General features: G+C 40.6%; 1 protein-coding gene, 1 long non-coding RNA gene and 1 other non-coding gene across 3 annotated transcripts; 1 reads left to right on the top strand and 2 right to left on the bottom strand.

The window, feature by feature from the left end:
• Positions 1-5,791: 5,791 nt before the first annotated feature.
• Positions 5,792-7,765, bottom strand: LOC115605091. The gene is made up of 2 exons (XR_003990505.1): positions 7,399-7,765; positions 5,792-6,396 (listed from the first exon to the last, which is right to left on the bottom strand). It is a non-coding gene; the product is annotated as an uncharacterized LOC115605091 (long non-coding RNA).
• A 1,470-nt stretch (positions 7,766-9,235) lies between these two features.
• TRNAD-GUC lies at positions 9,236-9,307 on the bottom strand. Its single transcript has one exon. It is a non-coding gene; the product is annotated as a tRNA-Asp (tRNA).
• A 231-nt stretch (positions 9,308-9,538) lies between these two features.
• LTA4H (leukotriene A4 hydrolase) lies at positions 9,539-24,154 on the top strand. The gene is made up of 19 exons (XM_030478934.1): positions 9,539-9,713; positions 10,681-10,811; positions 12,903-13,023; positions 13,516-13,584; positions 14,268-14,372; positions 15,650-15,702; positions 15,930-16,002; positions 16,313-16,453; positions 16,678-16,701; positions 17,704-17,774; positions 17,888-17,999; positions 18,924-19,068; positions 19,151-19,254; positions 19,729-19,799; positions 20,340-20,394; positions 21,232-21,327; positions 21,849-21,931; positions 23,209-23,313; positions 23,639-24,154. Exons 1-19 carry the CDS (start codon positions 9,564-9,566, stop codon positions 23,757-23,759), a joined length of 1,830 nt encoding a protein of 609 aa, XP_030334794.1. The 5' UTR covers positions 9,539-9,563; the 3' UTR covers positions 23,760-24,154.
• Positions 24,155-24,411: the final 257 nt, after the last annotated feature.

Below are 24,411 nucleotides of genomic sequence, written 5' to 3'. Positions count from 1 at the left end.
AAAGTAGTTGTATCCAAAGAGGCTGCAGAGGCCCCATGATACTCGATTCTGCATATAGTCCCTATGCCTTTCCCGCAAAGCTTTGTAGTCAAAATCACAACATAGACAAAGCGGAAACTACTCTCATTTAGCAAAAATGAGTCTGTGGCAGAGCCTTACCATGTACAACGTTCTCCGAAGTCCCAGTCAGTGTCTGTGACAAGATCCACACTGAGCAGTGCTGTGTCCTTCAGCCAGAAGCAGGCCAAACCAAAAGCCCACCTCACTTAGTGTCTTCTCCCTGTTTAAGGAGAACAGCATAAGGAAGATGAAATACAGAGTGACTTTCCCCCTGGTATAATCTCTCCGGTTATAGAAATCCACACTTTATAAATTTCAGGAGTTGGAAGCTGCATCCACTCAAAAATGTTTAAAGGCGCTGCTAGATCTGGGCTTCATGACTGTTTAACTCTTTTGAACCTGTTTATACTCCCAGTGTCCACAACATCCTGTGGCAATGAATTTCATAGTTTACATGGCTGCGTTTTACTCATTTAACTGCAAGAAAAAGTGCTTTCTTTTGCATGCCTGCTTGCCAAAAATTTCATTGGGTGCCTCCTAGTTCTCCTTTTATGAGAAACAATAAATAAATAACCATTCCCAGTTCATCTTCTGCAGACCACTTTTTTTTTTTACAGACATCTACTAAAAAAAAAAAAAGTTTAAAAATACATTCCCTGAGCTTTTATCAATGTCTTCACATAAACATACAACCTGTTTAATATTAGTTGGGTTGGAGCCTGCCATGGCTATTGTCCAGCCACATATTTTATCAACAAAAGCAAATATGTCCAGGTGAGCCTCTTGCATTTTGTGTGTTTGTCTGGCAATATTGCTTCCTCCTTTTCAGGATTTGGTAGGGTGTACTTGTTTAAAAGCAAGAATGGATGAATACTTCCCTCATTGGACTATCTCAGATGCTCGGGATACTCCAGAGCCTAACTGGAGGAAAATTTGGGACAAGGGGGAATCCTGCTGGCTATTGGCAGTGTAAGAAGGGGAAGTGCTGCATGCTCCATGAGCTGGACTGACAGCCAGAAAATCCCAACTGCAAATGGGTGTGGGTCCCAGAAGGGCAGTTTAACTTCCATTGCCTCTGTGTGTGCACAGGGGTCACCCTGTGGTTCGAGGTCTGCAGTCTGCTGGGAGTAAGCATGGGGTGCTATTATACATTAAACGCAAGCTGAAGTCAAAACTGGGTAGAGCTTCTAATAACTTTTGAGAGCAAGGCTCTGCAGTGTGAAAGGTGATATGAAGGATTTGCCTTTGACAAAACTTATGTTGCTGCCCCAGAGGAAACAAAGGCTGCCCAGCATGTCTGTGCCTGCTGGTTTGTTCATTTCTTTGAGGTGGTTGGTAGACTTTTAGCTTCCTTCCGGCAGCCCATACATTGGTGTAAAATTTACTCTGCCAGGAGGTGCTGGTAAGCTAAGGAGGGGAATCAGCCAGGAAAAAAAAAAAAAAAAAAAACCAACCCCAAAACATATATATATATATTTATATATATATTTAAAAAAAAATAAGGGCGGGGAGTAGTGTTAAAAAACACCATTGAAAAGAGACAACTATTGGATCCCAGTAGAAATACTCATTCTTATATTCTGGGAGTGGAATGACATCGAGAGGCTTTGTGTTGTGCTTCATAAAAAGCAGGAGGGGAGGGATACTGGGAGGCTTTAAGCTGTTGTATCTGGTTTTGGCACAAGACTGTGGTTTGTCTGCAGCCCTTCTTTGGTGGGCATGGCCAGTGCTCAGTGGAGCTGTGGGCTCTTTGGAGGGTGGCTGAGGTATCCCCTGCCAGCCCTGCACATTCCTCCCTGCAGCCCAGCCCTGGCTGCTGGGGGCAGAAGGGTGAAAGGTGCTGGTCTGGGGAGCTGGTGTGTGTGCTATATTCCTCACAAAAGCCTAAATCCTTTGTTGATGACTCTTTGCTCTCCTGGCTCACAGAGGGCATGGGTGAAGGAAGGTCTCACCACTGGTCAGGCACTTACAAAATACATGTATTTAAGCATGTCTTCTGAAGAGGTCTTTCAAACTCATTATTTCCCTCCAGTGAGACCGTTTCGGCCAAAATGACACCAGATTCTGCTAAAGAGGGCCATCTATACTGTTTCTTCAGTCCAGGCTTTGCAGCATCTGCCCAAGCATCCTGGTGAGAGCTCACGATGAGAGGACCCCACACTTCAGAGAAGTCCCACCAGCAGTGTCTTTTAACACACCAGAGGGCCTGCCTCTACGTCAGTGCTGTTCTTGTTCAGCTAAAGTTTTCAGCTCTAATCTCTTGGGCTTTTCTGAACCATTTTCTCTGCTGAAGATAGTCCTAGACAACTCAGCAAAGACCTTCCTTCAGGTCATGTGCTGAGTACAATGAATAATCATCTCAGCCCTTGTTCATCTGAACTCAATCAGATTCAAGCAGTAAGGATGCAGCTCCAAAGCTTTCCCTTGGGCTGGGGATGTCCCCACCTATTTCAGCAGGGAAGCCAAGGGGGAGAGTGGGAAAGGTCTGCAGTTCATGGCCCAGAACAGCTCTGCACAAACCTGCATGGGAGCCATTTCCTCTGGGTACAAAGCCTTTCCCAAGAAGGGCCTGCTTCACAGTTTTGGAGCTATCCCTGCCCAAAAGGGCAGGGCTACATGCCTCCTCATGTAGCAACGTCACCTGGCCGAGTTTACACATGGTGGGCCAAGAGGAGAAGATCAATCCCTCTGCTGAGAGCACCACAGACATGGAAACCCGATGGATGGGGTGCTCCATAGGTTTTTAGTGAAGAGAGCGCCACCTGAGTGGCAGACTTAATCAGTCTGCATGCTATGTTACATGTTACGCGATAAGTTGGGGGAGAAGCAGGAAGGTACTTCTGCCTTATGAAATAGCCATGACAAAAAACAATCATGAGAGAAATATGGAAGCTACTGTCTGTGTTGTGAAAAGTTGACTCTGACTGCAGTAATCACCTCCAGTTGCTCTCAGGGCATCCCCATTACAGACAAAGGGGGAAATCTGCTAGTTGTCTGTTTAGGCAGTCTTCCCTTCCTGGCAAGAACATTGTGTGGGCTTCATGGGTATTCCTGCAAAGGAGCTGAGGTCTCTGGGGGAAAGGAATAACAAACAAAGATGACTAATGAAGAGCATTGTGGGGAGAAGCTCACCACTGCAAAGTAGATGGTGGGACTTTTTAACTAATAGCCTAAATGAGGATAAGTGAAGGTACACCTGGGTTTGAGAAATAGAGAGGAGAACAAACTGTGAACAAGTGATTGCTGTGAACACCCTCACAGCCCTTCACTGAGGAGTGGTGAAGACTCACATTATCATCCAGTGATTTTGGAGAAAGCATTTTCTTTGACTCTTTTGAGAATTCTTTTGTTTCCTGTCTTCACCCCCATTCCTCTCCTCTATAATTACTTATTGTTTGGTTAAACCTCTTTCATTGCTCTTTCATTGCTTATTGTGAAAAAGCAGAGTTTGTTAAGCATTGGCATGGAACAACTGCACTTCCCCAGCTTGGCCTCTACAAGCTGAAGCCAGTGCTGCTGCCCGGCAAAGCCTAGAAGAAGAGTCACAAAGATGAATTCTGATTTAAAAACATGAGATTCTTCTGTGCTAGACACAAGCCTTTGCAATTTGGAGGGACTGGCAACAACACATAAGCATGTGTAGTAATATAAACATTGCTGTAATGCCAAGTCTTCAGATCGCACTCCAAGTCTACATATAAGAGGGGGCAGAAATTTAAAATCAAAAGGTTTGCAAAATTTCCATTGGTTGGTGTTAACAGCAGAATGCTGCAGGGGGTGTGAATGTAGTAAACCAGGCAGGAGAAATAAGCAAACCCTCTGCAACCTCAAATATTATAGAGAGACATACTGTCACAATGACTGAAAAGGGGAAAGCACATGACGAAGTTTTTCTTCCAAAACTGTAATAGAAGCTATTGCTGTTTCGTAAATATTTCTTCTCTGCTTCCATTCTTGAGCAAAGACATCTGTAGTTGAGATATATGAGATTTCTGGTTTTTGTTGAAGCCTTTGGGTAATATGGCATTTTCCTGCACAGTTGTATTGTTTCTACTTGTGTTCTTGCTCTGGTTTGCATTCCTGCAATGAACTTGGACATGAGGGACAAATACCCAGATAACTGCATACAAAAGCTCTGCACTGTCTCCCTGAAGAATCAAAAAAAGGCTCAAAGAAGTGAATCTAACTGAAAAAAAATCAAGTCAGGCTAAAGGAAATCCAACCTACAGATCTACACTCATAGACTATTGGCCCAACAATGAACTCAAAAGCAGCCAATTACTGCATGTTACACTGACCAGAAGCCGTTGCCTTGTGTGGAAGCGGAGATGATGGGTGTATTTCTGTGCATCTGTTAGTGAAAGTCAGCATCAGATCTAGGTGCAATTCGATAGCACTCCTGCCCCTAAAACAATGCACAGAGTTTATCCAGAGGTCAGTTTGTATTGATCTCCGGGGAAAGGGTCACTTAGAGCTGAATCCTCTGAAAACAAACATGAAACCTCATCTTGGAAACATTTAGATATTAAATACTGAAACTAAAATCCCTTTTCCAATCATGGAGTTTATTCTGCAAGGAGATGGGCATCTGCATCCTCTTCAATCAAGGTGCTTATGAACATGCTTTGTGCAAAACATATATACCATACCTTTTGTTTCAATGCCATTTCTTGGTTGCTTAAAATTTAGTATAAGCTTTTTTGTTTGGTGCCTCGTGGAACACAAAGGACCCAATCACCCAGGAGCAGATGTTTTTTTAAAATTGATAATTGAGAAGATTATGATTCTAATAATAATTGCAGATACATAGAACACATAGATGATTTCTTCATATACTGCAATTCTGGCTGTATAATAAAGTTTTGTGTGCATTTTGGTTCTCAGATGAAGAAGGCTGCTGCAACCCACTGATGGTAAATGTGAATATCATGACCAGAAAGAGGAAGTGTTGCCATCCAGAAGATTTCAAAAGCTTTAACAAAGAAAGCAGCTGAGAAAACCCCAAAATGTTGAGCAGGCTAAGTGGTGTAGTAGATGCTTAGCGTCAGATTAACAGATGAGTTAACTTTTCATCATCTGGATTTTTGTTTTTGAGGCAGAAATTGTCCTTACCTGAGCCTGTCATGATGGCACCCTGAGACTGCCAGATCTCTTCATATGGTTAAATAACATCCTCTGGAGAGGTGTAAGCTGTGTGCATGTCTAGCAACATGGAGGTTAAAAAAAACCCAAGACTGCCTGTGCAAAAGTATTTTAAAAGTCAGAAAAAAAGAGAACTGAAAAAATTGCAAAACTGATTCCCTCCAAATGAAAAGAAATGTGATGGAAATTATATTTAACAGACCATTTGACATGTAGAAATACAGCTGCATGAAATGGTTGTTGGCTTCTGCAGGGAATTCAGGACTGAGAAACTATCTCAGGAAAAAAAGAAATTGAATAGATGCTTTAAAGCTTATCAAAAATAAATGCAGGATAAACTATTAATAAGACATTGCTTTAAATTATTTTCCACCCTGCCTGAGCCAAGAAATGGGATCCATTGCTGGTCGTTCATGTATAAAACTCAACAGTTTCTTGTAAATCATTGTGCTCAAGTATTAAGTGCTCAGTATGCTGAGTTACTGGAGAAAAAGTGGACGTCTAATTTACCCTTATTATAAGCTAATGTGGAAAGATCCCAGGCTAGTCTGGAGGAGTCATAAAATCACAGCATGCATTGAATGCCTGATGGTGGCCTGGGTATTTTTTAATTGGAGGGTAGGTCAGCATCCCATCTGGCTTATATTAGCATTGCTCCAGTGACCCAAGCGGGGCTGCAGCAGCGTGCAGCACCTGAAGACCCAGACCTGTGTAAAGGCAATGTTCAATGAAAGGACTCAGACTGCCAGTTTCTCTGGCAGGCTTGCTTGCAGACCCGCGTCCTGCTCTGTGATGGCAGGTGTGCCAGGGAGCTGTGGGAGCGGGCTGCTCATCCAAGGCTGGCACCATCACAGAGCTGGTCAGGGGCACCAGCAGCCGAACTCTTCAGTGCGGGGAGAAGACTCATTGGGATCCTCTGGGCCAACAGTTAGTAGATACTAACGATGACAAACTGAAAGTTCTAGAATATTGGGTACTTCAAAGATCAAATGGTTCACTATGAGTAGGGATCAGAAGCGTATAACGGCTACTGGTGTAAATTGTTCCATCACTTTCCGAGGATCAACCATGTTCCCCTCTCTGAGCAGCCAAAAGGTTTAGCGCCAGGTGTCTCTGTAGAAGAATCAAGGTGGAGTAGAGGACTTGTATCCTCCTAAGTTGTCAGTTCATCATGGTTACGTTGGATGTCCTGTCCTGCAACAAAAATGTGAACAATTTGCCATTGCCTATTCCTGCTCTTAGCCCTTGCCGAGTACATATGGAGGCATTTTTAACTCTGCTTTACCCGATTTCCCTATTTGTTAATCAGTTTCCTTCCAAGTAAGAATACAATTAGTGTATTTTTAGTAGCTGGTTCTGTTTAAGTTTCCCCATTTGGACTGCCTAGAACAAGTGCTGAGAACTTATTTTTAAGTAGGCTTAAAATATGAATTTACTGTTATAGTTATTAAGTTTAAGAAGGGGGCCCTCTCTTATTTTCCTTGCCTTAGAGTGACTACCAACATAAAACTTCCATGATTCTCAGTGCTCCTGTCTGTGTTTTGTCATTGCTAATAGCATAAAGCAGTTTCCAGCATTTGCAAGCAATCTTTTGCCTTCCAAAAATCCTCTTGACAAAGGTTAATTAAAACTTTGGGCAGAGTTAAGTGTACGTAAACCACACTTAGCTAAATACACATATGGATACAACACACAGAGGACAGAATACACAGAGTTACACAGTACCCAGGGCTTGAATATGCTCAAACAAGATGTTTCAACAAGATACTGTTAACATGCTTGGGCTGAACCTCCAGCCCAGACCCCCCCTCAGTGCTGCTTTGCTACCACGCTGTGTGATCAGCAAGGCTGCAAGCAGGAGCTTATTTTCCAGCCCACTCTCGTCTTGCTGGTTTGGCCACAGCTTTCTCTCCCAGCCTGAAGGCTGATACCACCTCTCCCTGAGCTATTGATAAGGTGAGGATAATAAAACACACAGCCGATGGCAAGCCAAGTGGGATGACTATAGAAGCATCAAAAGAGATGTGGCTTAAAGCCGTACCTGGATAAATCAACAGGTATTTGAAGAAGAAATCATGGTAAGATGTCTACTAGCAATACAGTAGTGTTTGCTCCTCCAGATTTCATCAGTGCTGGCCCACATTCAAACTTTCCTCTGCAAACAGTGCAGCAGGCTTCCTGCCGGTGCTCCTTTACCTTGTGCCTCCTGTGGACTTTGCCCACAGGGAAGACAGCCTGGACCACACCAGAATGCTCATGGAGGGCCGAGACGGTGCAGGCAGCTGTGGCTGGGCTTGCTGTCATTGCTGCTGGCGTTCCAGCAGTGCTGACTCCACACTGCCAGGTGGGGTACAACTGCACAGAGCAGGCGTGTGGGAAGGATTTGGTGCCACAAGACAGGGGGAAGAGGTTGAGCTGACGTGGGGGATACTTAGGCAAGAACAAAGTACTTTGCAGGGGGGGAAAGTCTGACCTTGTAACACCCTGTTCAATGCCCTGAGCTCCTTGTTCCTCTTCCTTTTACCTTTGCCCACAGACAAATGAGAACGACTTCCTGGGACTCTCAAAGCCGCACATCTATAGCGAAACTTTCGCTCTGGGTAGTTTGCTTGTGCACTGTGAAAGCTTAATATGAAACCAGAAACACTGACTAAGCAGGTATGGAGTTGCTTACAAGACTCTTTTTTATGCCTGCAAAGCACTGATAGCATATTTGTTTTGAATTACTTGCTTTTCTAATCCCTTATTGTTTTATGACAGCTGAAATCGGCTGGCTGGATGCCAGCACATATGAACTACTAAATAGTTCTTACATCTTATTTTATGGTCCATCCTCTGTTTTGAGATAAACTGCATACTAAACAAAATCAGTTTCCTTGTGTTTCTGATGACACATATGTGGATTTTGAGAAAGGGAAGTGGGCATGGGAGGAAATTCAGAAATTGCAACAGGAAAAATATTGGGGCTATTTTTTCTCTTTCTGTAATACACACAGCAACAGACATACTGAAACTCCCTTGCTTTTCTGCCTGGGTTTATCTGGGCTTGTCTGCATGTGGCTCTAGTCCAGCTGGTTTACACAAAGCTCCAGGGTATCACTATTCCTGTGGATGAATACATCACACCCCCTTTTCTTCATGTGCTCCTCACATTCCTGTCTCAGGGTCGCATGTGGATGGGATAGCTGTGGCTGTGGGATGCTCCCAGGAGGCCCATGGGCTGGTGAGCCCACAGAAAGCATGTCGTGGTCTTGCACTGTACCTCAAGCCTTGCATCCCTCCTGTGCCTGCAGCTCCCCACAGCCCCTGGTGTGCTGCTCCCGCAGCTGTGTGTGCGCGGGCTGAAGACCTGCTGCCTCAGGAACTGCTAAGGGTGGCAAAGGTTAGGGTCTGCATTACGCGTCCTCGGCTTCCGGCAATGTTTTGTCAAGAGTGATCGCCCTTTGTTGCCAAACACTGCTGTCAAATTGGATCTTAGATCTTATTAAACAGACATCATTTTTCTTGCGTATGTCCTAGCTTGAGTGCTTGCTGCTGTATCTGTGTGGTTGGTGCGAGGTCACTTGCGGTGCTGAAATTTGTTTTCAATGCCCAGCTCAGAGCATCGAATTAAACTGTCTGAGTGCACAAAGCCAGGGCCAGAGCAGAGCCCCCGGGCCTCCTGCGCTGAACACCAGGCACACACAGCCCGCTCCCCTCGCAGCTGGAGGCCTAGGTGAGTATTTTTGAAAGGCTTAATGAACAACTCTGTTTAGCTGAATGAGCCCTTAAATACGAGACTACTTTCCCCTCGCGTTCTCTCTGTTAGGCATCTGAGCTCCTGAAACGCTGCAGCCGCCGCGCTGCCTCAGCTCTGGAGCAGGTAGGCAGCCCAGAGACCCCTGTGTTTTCCCTCTGTGCTTCCTGTTTTACAGCCGCGGTACTCTTCCAAAGGCTGTCTGGCAACCACTCTGATTTCGCAAAGAGTTGAGTTTTGCCTATAGGGTAAAGTCTACAACAGGAAGAGGGAGAGAGAACGAAGGAAAATACGTGTCTCCCCGTCGGGGAATCGAACCCCGGTCTCCCGCGTGACAGGCGGGGATACTCACCACTATACTAACGAGGAGCTGCACGACAGTCCTTTTTCCACCGCTCCCTACAGGGTGTGTAATTGCTGACAGCTCGGCGGTGGGCCTGCCCGGGCTGCTCGAGCCAATCATGCTCTTTGCTGAGCCGCGCCCCGCCCCGCCGCGCAATGCACCACGGGAGCTGTAGTTCTCCGCGCTCTGCCCTCGCCCTTTCCACTGGGGGGCGGAACTACGCTTCCCAGGGGCCGGCAGGCGGCACGCTCCTCCTTCCCCGCGGCGGGCAGCGCGCGGGCCATGGCGGCGGACTCCAGCTCCTTCGCGTCCCCCTCGTGCTGCCTCACGCGGCACCTCTACCTGCGCTGCCGCGTGGACTTCGGCGCGCGGGCGCTGCGGGGCACGGTGGCCTTCACCGCGCGCGCCGAGCGCGAGGCGCTGCGCTGCCTGGTAACGGCGGGCGGGGAGGGCTGGGGGGGGGAGGGAGGGTGAGGCGACCCTCGCGCTGCCCGCGGCTGGGCCCGCGCTGGGGGCCGCCCGCCTGAGGGGGAGCGGCGGGGCCGCGCTCGGCGCCGTCTCCCTGCTCGGGGTCGCCTCCCCTCAGGTGCCTCTGCCGTCCTTCTGCTCGGCGGTTCCGGCCCGGCCGTCCTTCCTTCACTCTCCGGACCCTGCCCCCGGCTCCGCGGGCAGCAGCGCCCGGTGGCCCGGGTTTCCTGCGCCCAGAGGGAAGGATAGAAAGATGTACTTGAAATATGTATTTTCCCGTTAAAACGGCGAAGAGCCTGTTGCCGAAAAAACGGGAATAAAGGAAATCTATGCTTACGGCTTTTGCGCACGTGCTTTATTGTGACAGCTTCCTTCTCACATAAACGCGTGAACCTCCTCGGCTGTGCTTTATACGCAAGTGAAGGCTGGGGTTTGTGGGCTTTCTTCATGCGGCCTCCGTAACATCCTTTTGTGGTTGGCACTTATTTTTAGGAAAAAAAACACGAACAAAACCCCTCCTCCTATTAATAATAAAGAGTAAAACTTCACTCGTGCTGCATATGGGAGTGCTGCATTATTTAACTCATCTTCTGTTGCATTAACGTCTTGATTCATAGTGGCCAGTTCCAGGATGCAAGCCTTGGCAGGGTCTTTTCCATCATGCCCTCGTTTCATAGCAGCACTGTGAAGTCTTTGTAGTTTACTTAATAAACTCCCGTTTTCACTTTCATGGTCAGAAGTTGGTTTTCTTCCTCTTCCCCCTCCAGCTTTGTAAGCTCTCTGCTGCTCCCTTAAAATGCTGGTTCCCAGTACTCAACATAGGTACTTGATTCTTCTGGTTCTACTTAGTAAATACTTTTTCCTTCAGAGAGACACGTGTTTAAGATTATTACACTATTTAACAAGCGTGTAATCTTTGCTTCATTTACAGGTGTTGGATACAGAAGATGTACAGGTATTTAAAGTGACCGCAAATGGACAGGATGCAACATTTGGCTTTGGAGAAAAGCACAGTTTCAAGGGGACCCCCCTGGAGATCACGCTTCCTTTTGAACTAAGAAGGTACATACTGTTGTCTGTTCCTTTAGGTGTTTTCCAAAACGCACTGTGTAAGCTGCTTGTCTACCCGTAGGCTCGTTGTATAAAGCTTGCAAGGGGACTTATAAGTTAAGAGTTTGCATTTATTTGGTGTGATCTTCTAGATTAATTTAATATTTGGCTTTCATTAGCCAAAACTTTGTGAGTTTTTATACCCAGCCCCAGGTCTTACGTCATGTGCAAAATGACTTGCTAAAGTAAGCAGCGAAATTATGCGCAATGTGTCACAATTTTTCCATTGTTTCTCAACAGTAATACTCTTTCTGCTTCAACTACCTGAATTCTGTCATGTTCAGAATTGCTACAATATGACACATGTGGAGTTACACGCTCTTTGCCTTTCTTTTATGCAAGGGTTGATCCTGTATTTCTGTAGAACTCCAGGTTATCACTATGATTAAAATGAAACATGTTTTCAAATAGTAAAGGTGTATTGTATTGACTACGCTAAAACCAAGACCCTAAAAACTGGAACTTGACTTTCGACAGCATGATGGAGAATGAAGAAATCATAATCTACCTCCCAAGTTGCATGCATTAAAAAGTTGTTGTAAAAAAAATTACAGTACATGTTTCAGCAGTTTCCTTTGTATGTTGTAACTCCATGGTATCTCACCTGCCACAGCTGAGAGCTGTGATTGTATCAGGAAGTTCTCTTGTTTGAATAAAATAGGATGCCATGTTGCTTCTTACTACTTTGTTTCCAAAACTGGTTACTATCTCTGCAGACTCAGTTCTCGTAACTTTCTCTTGCTGCTGTTCTATGAATTAGTGCAGTTGAGAACCGTGTGTAATGTGGAAGAGAAAGGGATGTTATACAGTGCCAGTCCCTTCTGGGGAAATGCTTATGATCTGATGTGAAACTGGCCGAGTAAAGTTTGTGAAGAAACAGTCCGCAGCAGCAACATGGCCTGCTGCTTTTGTGTGACTTTCAACCTTCTTTTTTTTTAATTTTATTGATAGATTTCCTTGTAAGGGAAAAAAGCTACAAAGAGGGATTTATGAGTTGTGATAGTAAGAATTTATAGTCTTGTGTGAGATGTAGCACCCATGTAAATATCAATGAAACAGTGAAAAGGGTAGGAGTTAAAACTGAAAGTTTGAGTGTTCAGTAAGCAGTGTGCCTTATGGTAATACAAATTATTTTCTCTTTTCTTGTCAAAGATGTACTTTGGAATGCTGGTTATAAACCAGATATATATACCCAGTCAGCTTATCTATTGTCCAGCTCCTCTGGTTAGCTGAAGTGTGTTCTGATTTGTGGCTGGATTGTTAATTCCAGAGAGTTGCATGCCTAACCTGGAACTTACCGATAACAGAAGCCAGTACATCTGCAGTGCTTTTGGTGGCAGTGACGGCTATGATACGTCCTTAAAAAATAAGAGTATGAATGTTTCAGGTTTGTGTGTGTTCTCTTCTTAGCAAGCTGGTACTTGTCTTGCACAGAACTTAGTTTCAACTTTACACCAGTTCCAAAACCCTGAAAAAAACTTGAACATTTTATTTTTCTTAACCCTACTGTTAATAGGGGGTTTCAGGAATTACTGTTTTTCAGTATGTTTTTCTATTTAAGGGTTCTACTTACAGAACATGACATTGGCTGCAAAATCTAAACTTTTTAATTTACAGAATGCACAAATCCTACATTATTAAGGCATATATATTCTTACACGGGCTTTATACACTTTTTTGTTCATTATTGCAGTAGGTTTTCTCATATTTACATGTAGAATGTTAGTTGTGTCAAAAATATATGTATGTAGCTGGTGCAAATGGTTTAAAGAAAAAGTCCATGTTCTCCTTAAAGAGAGGAGAGGAAAAGTTTCTGGTTAATAAAAACCAGAAGTGTCTTGAGACATTAAAATTAAAATAAACCAGCTAATCTTTACTATCGTAATTGAAAGGGAAAAGTTGTTTTTAGAATGCTACTTGATCTTATTTTTAGTGCTTTTGAGACAATGCTTCAGACGTGTTTTCCAGAAGTCTTTGTAGAGGAATTTCAGTAGTGGTCAGGAGTTGTGTCAAAACAGTCTGATTGTATTCTTTATTACACAGGGGACAAGAAGCTATTGTCGAAATCTCTTTCGAAAGCTCCCCAAAGTCTTCAGCTCTCCAATGGTTTACTCCAGAGCAGACTTCTGGAAAGAAACACCCATTTCTTTTCAGCCAGTGTCAGGTTGAGTGGATAATTATTTATTTTTGTTTTTATTTTAACACTTTTTATTTACATACCACTGTAATTCCCTCGGGTTTGCAATGAGTTGTATAGGAGGGCTGGTAGGGGAAAGTACAGTAACCCATAACTTCTAATTGCATGTGTCAAAGGTCCTAAATGAAAACACTTAATAAGTCAAGACATTGCTGAGATTTTATTATATGTTTGGAATTTAAGAATTCCAGAGCTGCTTTACCCTCTCCAGTATTATTGTTGAAGTGTGCACAGTCCTATGCGATCAATATATGTGGCTATTGATCAGTCTTACCTACTGTTATTTCTTTCAGAAAAGCCTTGACTATGAAAACTACTATAAGCTATAAGTGGTAGGAAGTATTGGTTTGTAGCTAACGAATTCTCTCTATTTCCAATGCAGTATATTGGTTTGATTTATTTCTAGTCCTCTTCATCAGAGAAATTGTTGTGTTTTAGCTTTTTTTTTTTCCTCTCCAGGCTATCCACTGCAGGGCCATCTTTCCATGCCAAGACACACCTGCTGTGAAACTAACCTACTATGCAGAGGTAAATGAACCTGTCATGTGTCTAACTAAAGACAACCACTACAATGGGTGAATTACTATTTTAGGCCTCATTCCAGCAGCTACAAAAAAATTAAAACCGGAGAATATTGACTTCTAGCTTAATGTAAGAGCCAAAACCTACTTATCTTCCCTGTGGCACTTCTGTAGCCTTACCATTTTCTTTTAGATATATCATCTCATTTTTCGTTCACATGTATCTTTCTTTCCAAAATAAAAAATAAGTCCTGTAGTAGGAAATAATTATGTTCTTAAATCAGGAAAAGCTGATAGTAAGACAACAAAGAGTGCTACAAAGTAAAAAGACTTTAAATATATGCCTTATATAGTATGTTCCGTTTACATAGAGTACATAGTTAGGAAATCTTTATAGTCCTGGTGTAAACAGTCTGATTGTCTTAAGGAAGCAAAAAGTGAGATGTGCTATGTGATACTACAGTTCAGTAGTCTGAAGAAAGTGAAATTTTTAACTTCTGTCAGAGGTAATCCTTCTGGTTAATTAAATATTGCCAGCCTTTAAGACAGTATTTTCTATATGCCTTACATTCTACTTGATGAAGAGGACTTAACAACAAATCTGGGCAACTCTTTTTGCTGCCACTGTTTCTAGTATATTGCATGGTCCCTTGTGGCAATTGAATTCCTCATAGTTGGGTAACATTTCAGATATCAGTTCCTAAAGAGCTGGTGGCTCTTATGAGTGCTAGTCGTGATGGAGAGATGCCTGACCCAGAGGACAGCAGTCGGAAGATATACCGTTTCAGTCAGAACGTAAGTGCTCCGGGCTAGTAAACAGATGCCTACGGTCTTATTCCTAACTCATGCAGTTCTGCTTTCTCCGCAGAGCCAGAATATTTGCTACTCTGTCTAGTGCATAAAGCGTCTATATTAAAAGTTATCCAGGGCCGTATGTTGTCTAGAAATACACTGTTGATAAGTTTGGTGGATCTGTACAAAGAATAACATTTAGTCAAATTGAAATTACACTTCCTAATGTAGAAAACCATTAGATTGATTTGTTAGAAAAGCATGTGTTTCATTAAACAAAAAAAAGAAAAAGTAAAATGCATTAAACACCAAATATATAAATCAAAAAAGAGAAATGCATTAAAAAAGACATACACATTGTCTAACGTACAAAATCATGAGACTGATTTGTTAGAAAAGGCATTTCCTTAGACAAAGAAGGGAAATGCATAAAACTCATTGATATCTGTGTGTGCTGAGCTCACCTAAAGCTACTTTTTTTATTTAGTCCTGCATGTCCAGCCTGGTAGGAGGTGTAGTGAAGAGCAGCCTCTGTAAAAATGAATTTACAACTCAACAGCCATTGAGATTTGAAGTAATTGGGCATCAAAATGTAGGGTTATATTGACATATATGGTATTACTTATTCAGCATTGTTTAGTCAGATAAATGGAACTTTTATGGGGATGGTTATATTATCCCCTTTTGTTTTCAGAGCAGCACAAGCAAGCATTTCTCTATAAAGAAACTATAGCTTTGGGTTTGGGTTTTTTTTCCATTAAAATAACAAATATCTAGCATTTATTTTAATTTCAAGCAGGGATATCAAATATATAGTTTTTGATTTTGCTGAATCTTTTGTATCCATAAATATTCTTGTTTGCCTCAGTGCATTAAAGCTCTTCCGCATCTTTCTGTGTGATACAACTGCCCTTTATCTGAGCAGTATCTCTTAACTCCTTCTTCCATAAAATTTAGCAGAGCTGGAATGAATATGAAAAACTGACTTTCTTTTGGACAGTGATGAAAGCAGTGGCATTTTTTTATGCAGATTTTTTTCAAACGGAAATTATGCTTACAACTTTGTGGCCCTGGCATGAAACATCTGTGAAACAAGTACTTGTAGATAAAGGAGTATCATTTGGGGAGGAAAAAACAATGCCTTTATTATAACATAAGGCAGGAAACTGTGGAGGAAATGTGCACACTTCTTATTTACACACCTTTGTTTTTCTTTGAATCAGTGGTGTTCATAGCTCACATTACAAAGAAATTTCTTTTTTTCCCATGTACTCCGCTAGGTTCCTATACCTTGCTACTTGATTGCTTTAGTGGTTGGAGCTTTAGAAAGCAGGTGAGTGAATTTGCACAAGGTATAAATATTGGTAATCATAATAAATCTTTGGAGTTATCTTTTTTGTTTCTTGGTCCTGTTTCTAGTTTTGAAAGATCTTAGAAGTTCAATGAACCGATCTATTTGTATCAAACTGCATGTATCTTGATTCACTTTTGCCCCTGTGTTAGCTTTCCATAGAATTATTTCTAGTTCATAGTGTCTTAGTGGAATTTTTCTTTCAACAGAAAGATTGGCCCAAGGACACTGGTGTGGGCTGAAAAGGAGCTAGTGGATAAATCGGCCTATGAATTTGCTGAGGTGGGTAATTAACAAAAAAATGTTTTGCAAATTAACTCTTTCTTGTAGTATTGGAAAAGGAACAGACTGTAGGTCAGTGTTTTGTTCATCTGTAGCTCTCCTTTCTCTTCTTCCCACCCCTAAAAATGCTGCTGTTCTATCACCACCCAAAACCACTACTGAAAATAAATATTGGTACAGTCTTGTGCTCATTTTGCATGTGGGACATGCTAAAGTGGAAGAGAATGAAGTACAGAATCCATAGCTTATTACTTATTGAGTGTTTGTAGCCAGAAGTGATGTTAGAAACTAATGTGAATTCTTTTTTCAGGCTGAAGCTATGCTGAAAACAGCAGAAGAGTTAGCAGGACCCTATGTATGGGGACAGTATGATTTGTTAGTCTTGCCACCTTCTTTTCCGTATGGTGGTATGGAGAATCCTTGTCTTACTTTTGTAACTCCAACACTGTTGGTAAGTGTAACACTGACAAAAGTCAGCTTTTTCTTAGGGCTTGCTTATCCATCAAGTGATAGATATTAATCCACAATCAGAATAGTCTTTCCTCTAGAAGGAACTGTAAAGGTTCCTGCCCCTCAGGAGTTAGGGATCATACATGGAAATGCTTTAAGTGGTATAATTATAATTTGAGGTCTACTTGAACTGACTGTCTTTTTGTTTGTTTGTTTGTTTTTTAGGCCGGTGATCGATCTCTATCAAATGTAAGTGCAAAATAAGTTTCTTCAAGTAGAACATGACTTGAAGTTGCATCTTAACTTCCTTTGTAACAAATACCTGAAAACTTGGTCTCTTTTTCATTGTGAGAGTTAAAAGTTAAGGCAGTAACTCAGGAAGTCTTACAAAGTGAGTTTTAGTTCTAAGTAAGCTGTAGAAAACTGTAGATGTGTCTATTTTGTATAACGAACAGGTGAAAATAACATGGGTGCCTGTATGCATAGGGGGCTGACTGAAGTTGGCTGCTCAATAGCTCTTTTCCTCTCCTATGTATAGATACATTTAAAAACCACAACTGAATTGATCTCATTGAAATTGTTTGTAGGAACTTTTTCCTCTCTATGTCTGTGCACTAGAACATTGTGTACACTTTTCTTTTAAAGTGGAAATCATGAGTATGATTTGAGTAAATTCTAATTTTTCTGGAAAGCTGAATACTCTGAATGCTGTTTTATCTCATATGTCTTTCTACTAGACTGATACACTGCTGAAAAAAAAAAAGAGAATATGATTGTCTTATCCCAAGAATACTGAAATATCTGACATGGATGCTTTTTAATGTATCATGCATCATTGTCCTTCTAGGGGTGACCGTTGTCTTCTCGTTTGGTATTTTAGAACATCCCAGCACTGCAGAAGTTGCTTAAGTGGGAAGGTAGCACTAGTCTGTCACTTTCCCTGGATCCAGTATTCTGAAGTGTGATTTCACAAACAAGTACCTGCACTGTGCTACCAGAGGAGTTATTGATCAGTGTGGCTCTATGACTTGAAGACTGGGCATTCAAAATCGTTTCTGGAGAAGGTTCAGTAGGATAGTGTTAGTCCTCTAAATAAGATTCGTATGGATAAGCTTATAGAGCTGTGAATGCTAACTGGCTTTGGGAATGTAATGCAGTAAAGGAGATCCCTTTTGTCTTTCTGTTGGGATTTGATGTTAATTTTCCAGAGGAGTCTAAATGGTAGATCTGTCACTGTTTTCTGTGTTTTAGGTTATTGCTCATGAAATCTCTCACAGCTGGACGGGAAACTTGGTAACAAACAAAACATGGGAGCATTTTTGGTAGGTGTGATGTTCAGTGCAATGCAAATCATATTTTAAAATTAATCTATAAAGAAACCAACTAAATTCATTTTTCCATTCTAATAGTGCTGACTTTATCAATGTCTTTCCAGGCTGAATGAGGGACATACTGTATACCTGGAACGTAGGATTGGTGGTCGGTTGTTTGGTGAGCAGTTCAGGCACTTTCAAGCCCTAGGAGGATGGAGGGAACTGCAGAATACGGTACGTATTTTTTAAAGATATGTTTTAGCATACACCTAAATAAAACAAAGCTGATTTTATGTGTTTCCCACAAAGACTTGTATATTCAGCTTTCCTAACACTTTCTTACTTAGAGGATGAGTATCTGTGATTCTAAGGTACATGATCTCTTCCCAAGGTAGTAACTTACTATACTCAGATTAGACAAAGCTTTTTAAACTGTTTTAAGCTGTTCTTTGCAGACTTTCTTAGTTGTTCTGAGTATGGCTAAATTGCAGTAATACTTGTTGGCATACTGGTAAGCAGCTAAAGCTGAAAGCTCGTCAAAATTATCTGCGAGCATGATCATCAGAATTTCCAATGCCTCATGCAAATTTTCCCTCTGTACTGTGTTATAATTGAGCATATTCCTAATCTGTAAATGTCGAGGAGGGCTGTTTTAGTTTTGTGTTTAGGTAGCATAGTTAAACTTAGTTTTCAGATTTCCAGCCTGTGATATTTCCAGCCCTCTCATTCAGTTTTGTGATATAGTTTTACCTGATGTGCTATGAATATTTCCTTGTTGTATTTGATTCTTTATAGCACCCATTTAAATCAAGGAGTTTAAATAGTTTGTTAATGAAGGGATAACTGTAGATAGTTTACTAGGTGCTCGTGATTGGCAGACGTGACAATAATTAACTGCTTTGAGACAGCTCGAGCACAGGGTGATTTATCTTAATGTCTTTAATGTGTGGTCAGACTAATAAAATAAGATGAGAAAGAAGTTCAGTAAACTGTGTTTTGAACAGATTCAGAAGTTCAAGAAAAAGAATGAGAAAGAATGCTTTGAAAGGAGGTCATCTTAGTTTTGGGTGGACTGTACCTTTATAAATAGGATTAGTAGTGATTTGCAGGAGTGCTAATTTTCCTAGATTAATATATTTTCTTGTGTCTTTGTCACAGATAAATACTCTTGGAGATAAAAATCCTGTAACTAACCTCATCCCTAATCTGAATGAAATAGGTCCTGATGTTGCCTATTCATCTGTTCCATACGAGAAAGGCTTTGCTTTACTTTTTTACCTTGAACAACTTCTTGGAGGACCAGGTAAGTGTTAGTCAGACTTTGTATACTATTGTTTCCCATTTTAATTTCAAAAACTGAAACAGTTTTTTTTGGTAACTGTTAGATGTCTTCATTGGCTTCTTGAAGGCTTACGTTCAGCAGTTCGCTTATAAGAGCGTAGTAACGGAGGACTGGAAGAAGTTCTTATACTCCTACTTCAACAATAAGGTTGGGTAGTATTTAAAACTAATTGCTTGAAGCCTTTTAGTTACGTGAAACTGGCATAGCTCAAGAATTACCTTCTTTAAGGGCCAGTTCCCTAGTTTTCTTTATCTTAGGACCTTAATATGATGTAGTCTGGCATCTTATGGAGATGGCTTTGCATTCTGATGTTGTTTTGAGGTTGGATTTTTTGGTGTTTGTTTTTTTTGGTTGGCTGGTTGGTTTTGTTTTGTTTGTTGGGGTTTTTTTTGGAGATGGGGAGGGGGGAGGTGTTTTGTTTTTGTTGTTGGTTTTGTTTTGTTTTTTTTCCTAGAAGGGAATATTTTGTTTTGAAGTGTAGGATTCTCCAGAGTAATTGGAGGGATGTTTAAAAAAAAACAAACAACAAAACAAAACCAAAATTGATACTGGTTTTCATAGGGTATGCTTTTATCTAAAGATAACATTTCAAACTGAGTAAGAATTTGTGTCACTTTGTAGGTAGACATTCTTGATAAAGTTGATTGGAACTCATGGTTTCATGCTCCAGGAATGCCACCAGTGATGCCTGTGTAAGCTGCATTCTTTTGTAGTTCATGTTTTCCTTCTCCAGATTGCACATGATTTTCCAAACAATCATAAAGCAGTTTGTAAACAGAGTAAAAGTCTTCCCACAAACTTGTCTAGTAGTATGTGGAAATTGATATAGGTGTTTACAGGAGAAAAAAATGTTGCTGTTAATATTTTTAATTTTTCAGTCTGGTGGAAATTAATTTTGTTTTGAAAGTTTCCAGGAAAGATTCTTTTTTTCCGACAGTTTGTTCCGACAATATTCTTTTTACAGCTATAAGCTACAATATATGCTCAGAAGTACTGATTATTTTAGGAGTGCATGGGATCAAGTGTTACCTATGCACAAAGTGCTTCTAACTAAAACTGAAATGTGTTTCATTATGATGGATGCTTTGTAAATTGTCTTGCAGTATTGAGTTGGAGCCTACAACAAACAAATATGGAGCCATTTGAAAATAATTTCTAAGCATTCTTGTAAAAACAATACAGGAGCTTTTTATGTTTCTGAAGTGTGATCCTTTGTTTTTAATATTTGACAGGTACGACATGACACTAGCAAATGCTTGTGTTGCCTTGAGCCAAAGATGGATCAAAGTGAGTGACTAAAGAACGCTAAGGTGTCTGTGTCTTGAAAAGCTAGCTCTCTTTATACAAAGTGGGCCGTTCTCTTCTGAGATCTATCATTTGCTGTGAGAGAATGTATTTATGGTGATGGTATAACTGTCAGGGGTTTTTGCATTTCGTAGGCTAGCCTTTCATCATAGAATCTGTGCACTTGCTATGACTTCCGTACGTGAAGTGCAGTACATATTTTAAAGGGGCACACAGCCAGCTTTTTGTTATTGTATGTAGTAATCAAACTGAAAATATTTTTTTTTTGAAACCCTGATATTATGGTTTTATTTAAAAACAAATGCCAAGGTATCCTTACATTACTGCTTTTATTCAATTAGCAACAATTCCCCTATGTTATACTGGAGCTAATATGCATTTCTCATCAAAAACTGAAATACGTAAATCATAATAAGTAACCAATACCATACAATCTTCTCATAATTTTAACCATAAAACTCATAAAATTAATATTCAGCATACCGTCCTTTTGTTAGCTAGCTCTTTGGCTTTTTGCTGAACTTGTATGTTATCCTTAACTTTCTTCTTCTCAATCTTACTTTTTCTATTAAAAGTATTTGGTTTTTCACTTAACTGTAACAGAAGGATAGTGGAGAGAAAACAAGTAAGAATTGAAATGAAGAATACCAAACATCAGATAGTAGCTTAAGTCTCTCCTTTTTCCTTCTTGTAACATCCTGCAAAAATACAAATCAATATCATAAAAAATGTGGAATGGCTCAATAGTCCAAACAAAAAATTACACCTGATTGCACTTTGAAATACATATTAAAAATTTAAGTAACCATTCTCTTTTAGGCAAAAGAGAGTGATTTGGGTTCATTCAGCTCAGCAGACCTGAAGGAAATGTCATCTCATCAGTTGATTGAGTTCCTGGCACTGTTGCTTCTGGAGGTAAATGCACACCTGAGATTGCTTTATTCTGGTATCACAAAAGCAGACACAGAGTCCAAGTATGCTTTGGAATTAAATTGTCCATTTTCCTTTAAGTTTTGCTAAAATCATCCGCTCTCCCCATACATAGTTATTAAAACCTTCAGCTGTGCCTCCCTGATTATGTCTGGCTCTTCAGCTAACAAGCAACATACAGAGTATTTTGGATTGAAAGGTAAAAACAAAACTATAAGGTGCTTGAATTTGTCTGTGTTTGATGTTAGAGCAAATAAGCTATAAGTACAACAGAATATTGTGGTTTGAATGTTTCGGTATTACTGGATGTGAGAATTTGCTGAGGTTTATTCTTTGCCCTTCCCTAATACAATGAGAAGGTGAAAGGAACAAATACAAATACTTGTTATGGTAAGCTTTTAATTCCTTTGTAATATCAATCTTCTTGGATGAACCTGTTTATTTTTTAAGTATGTGGCTTGAAGTGTGCTTCTGGCTTATTCTGACTATGCAATTTCCTTTTTCAGTCTCCTCTTCCAGTGTCACATGTCCAGCGAATGCAGCAAGTGTATGACTTCAATGCTATAAAAAATTCTGAGATAAGATTCAGGTTTGTTCTAGTATGGGCATTTTTCTGATCTTAAATGCTTTCATTAAACAAAGTGTCCTGCTTCATTAATGGTCTGAGATATACTGTTTTACAGAACTGATGCAGGTTTTTGGGGAGTGTTTTGTTGTTATAGGTTTTTTTTGTAAGTGCATATGCGAACATGCTTACCAGAGTGGTATTCTGTTGGGTGAATACAGTGTAGTAGAAGAACTGGAAGTGAGCAGTGGATTAGCTGTGCTTTATTTTCATCTGTCATGTTAGCAAAGGAACCTAACTACTTATTTTGGGGATGGTATTGGGTAATACAACAGGGAGCCTCTCTGTGAATCAGAGATGCCTGAAAGATCTTTCCAATATTCAGTGAGGTCTGGGTCTTCTGGCCTTACCTACTTAGTTCTTCTGCTGATACACCAGTGGTGTGGGGGTTGTTTTTTTTTCAACACAACTTGAAACTTTTTTGTCACATTTCAATGCTCACTTTCACAAATCTTGTGTCACATCAAAAAAAAAAAGTACATATCAAAGGAAGTTTCTAATCAGGTAGGAAATGCTCCTAGCTAAATGGCTTGAGTCTTCTGCCATCCTAATCTCTTCTTGTATTTACACATTGTGTTCACACATCACATTAAAAAAAGCTATTGTTGAGGACATAAGTAATCTTTACAGTATCTTGAAGAATTTTGTGTTTTGTTACTCTCACATACTTGGATACATTTGCAATAGTCACGATTATTCTGCCTTAGCTGTCTTAGACTATTGCATGACTTCTGCCTTAACAGACTTAGAGTTCTTTGTTTCTTATAAAAAAAACCCTATGTGTTTGAAATATACAGTATAGCTTCTACTTCTTGTAACAAGAACAATTTCTTAATAGTTTTAAAACAAAACAAGCACATGTCGGTTGCTGGTGACATTTTGTTTGGGGTTTTTGTTAGGTTTTTTTTAATCACTTGGTCAAATATGACAAGTGCTATATAATTCAGCTCTAATTCTGAACGATGCAACTGGACACCACTGTAATATGGAAGAAATAGCTGCAGGAAATAATCAGACCATTTTGGAGAAATTCTGAAGGAATTTTTTCTTATTTTGTAGAAAAGCCTGCTTCTGTAACATGCCAGTCAGACACTGAATGTTTTATGTTGAACTTGGCTAGAATCTCATTCCCATGATGACACAGCACTGCCCACAGTGTTTGTGGGAACAGAATCTTAAGATAAGCACTGCAAATTAAAATTCTGGAAAGTGTAAGGTTTTTAAATTTTTTTCTTTCTCAGATGGCTGAGGCTCTGCATCAAGTCCAAGTGGGAAGAAGCTATTCCTCTGGCTCTGCAAATGGCAACAGATCAGGGCAGGATGAAGTTTACTCGACCCTTGTTCAGGTAAAAGCAGTCTTCAAATTGTAGAAGCTCATGCTGTTGGTATTTTTAGTATAGTGGAATGTATAATACTTGACATTGTGCATGTGTATTATGCTTCAAAGTGATACAGTACAGAATTTTCTGTATACTGTGAACAAGCTTATCTTTGGAGTCACTTTCCACTTCCTGACTTTTTTTAGTAGAAGACGGCTTAGCGTCCCAGTATGCGCCTTGATGTGAAGCTTTCAAAGGAAAAGTAAAACCTTGAGAAAATCCCCTGTGTACTATTTCCCTGGATTCTTGTAATGGGGCCTATTTTCTTTCCTTTTTCCTCTTCCTTTTACAGGGACCTTTACAGTTTTGACAAGTGTCGAGATCTGGCTGTCAAGACATTTCTGGAGCATAGAGCCTCTATGCACCCAGTCACTTCAATGCTTGTGGGCAAAGACTTGAAGCAGGATCAGTGACAAATTTACTGATTTCTTTGACATTTTCTTGCTGCTGGAAGAAGAGACTGATTCCACAACCTGTTGATACATGTGCTTGATTACACCATGAAATGCTCTGCTGCTTTGGTACTAATTTAGCTTAAAATGAACTTCCCAAATCAAGTTCAGTATTTCCTGTTTTGCATTTCCAAGTAAAACAGCAAAATTGCTAAATCTCTGTATCTGGGAGAATGGTTTTGTTATAAGCAATTTTTAGAACACACAGGAAAGCTGTTCTGAGATGTAGTCATTTATCAGTCATGGAATTTAAAAACATGGAAGACTAATTGGTGAGTGGTATGGCTCTTTGTGCACAGCTTTCTTTTTCATAGCAATGTGCTTGAAGACTAAAAAATAAATCTTTTCATTGTCTACTTGTCTGTGTATTGATATGTATGAAAAGTTTTCAAATAATGGTTTTGTTTTGTTTGCTCTTCTGTGTTGAGGGAGAAATTTTTATTACAGGTCCAAGAGGGCTGTGAAGATGCAAATGGATTTCAACCCACTGTATAGGAGGGTCTAAAGCCCAAGTCTTTCCTTCCCCTGTTTGAACTTTGTCATAGTTGCGTTTTTAAGCAGTTCTGGGCAATTCCCCTTATGCTACTATCACAACTTAGAGATAAGTTTAAAA

This window comes from Strigops habroptila, chromosome 3 (genome assembly GCF_004027225.2).
Source record: "Strigops habroptila isolate Jane chromosome 3, bStrHab1.2.pri, whole genome shotgun sequence".
NCBI lineage: Eukaryota > Metazoa > Chordata > Aves > Psittaciformes > Psittacidae > Strigops > Strigops habroptila.
The sequence above is the reverse complement of the archived record's forward strand: the minus strand, read 5'-3'. Positions and strand labels throughout refer to the sequence as shown.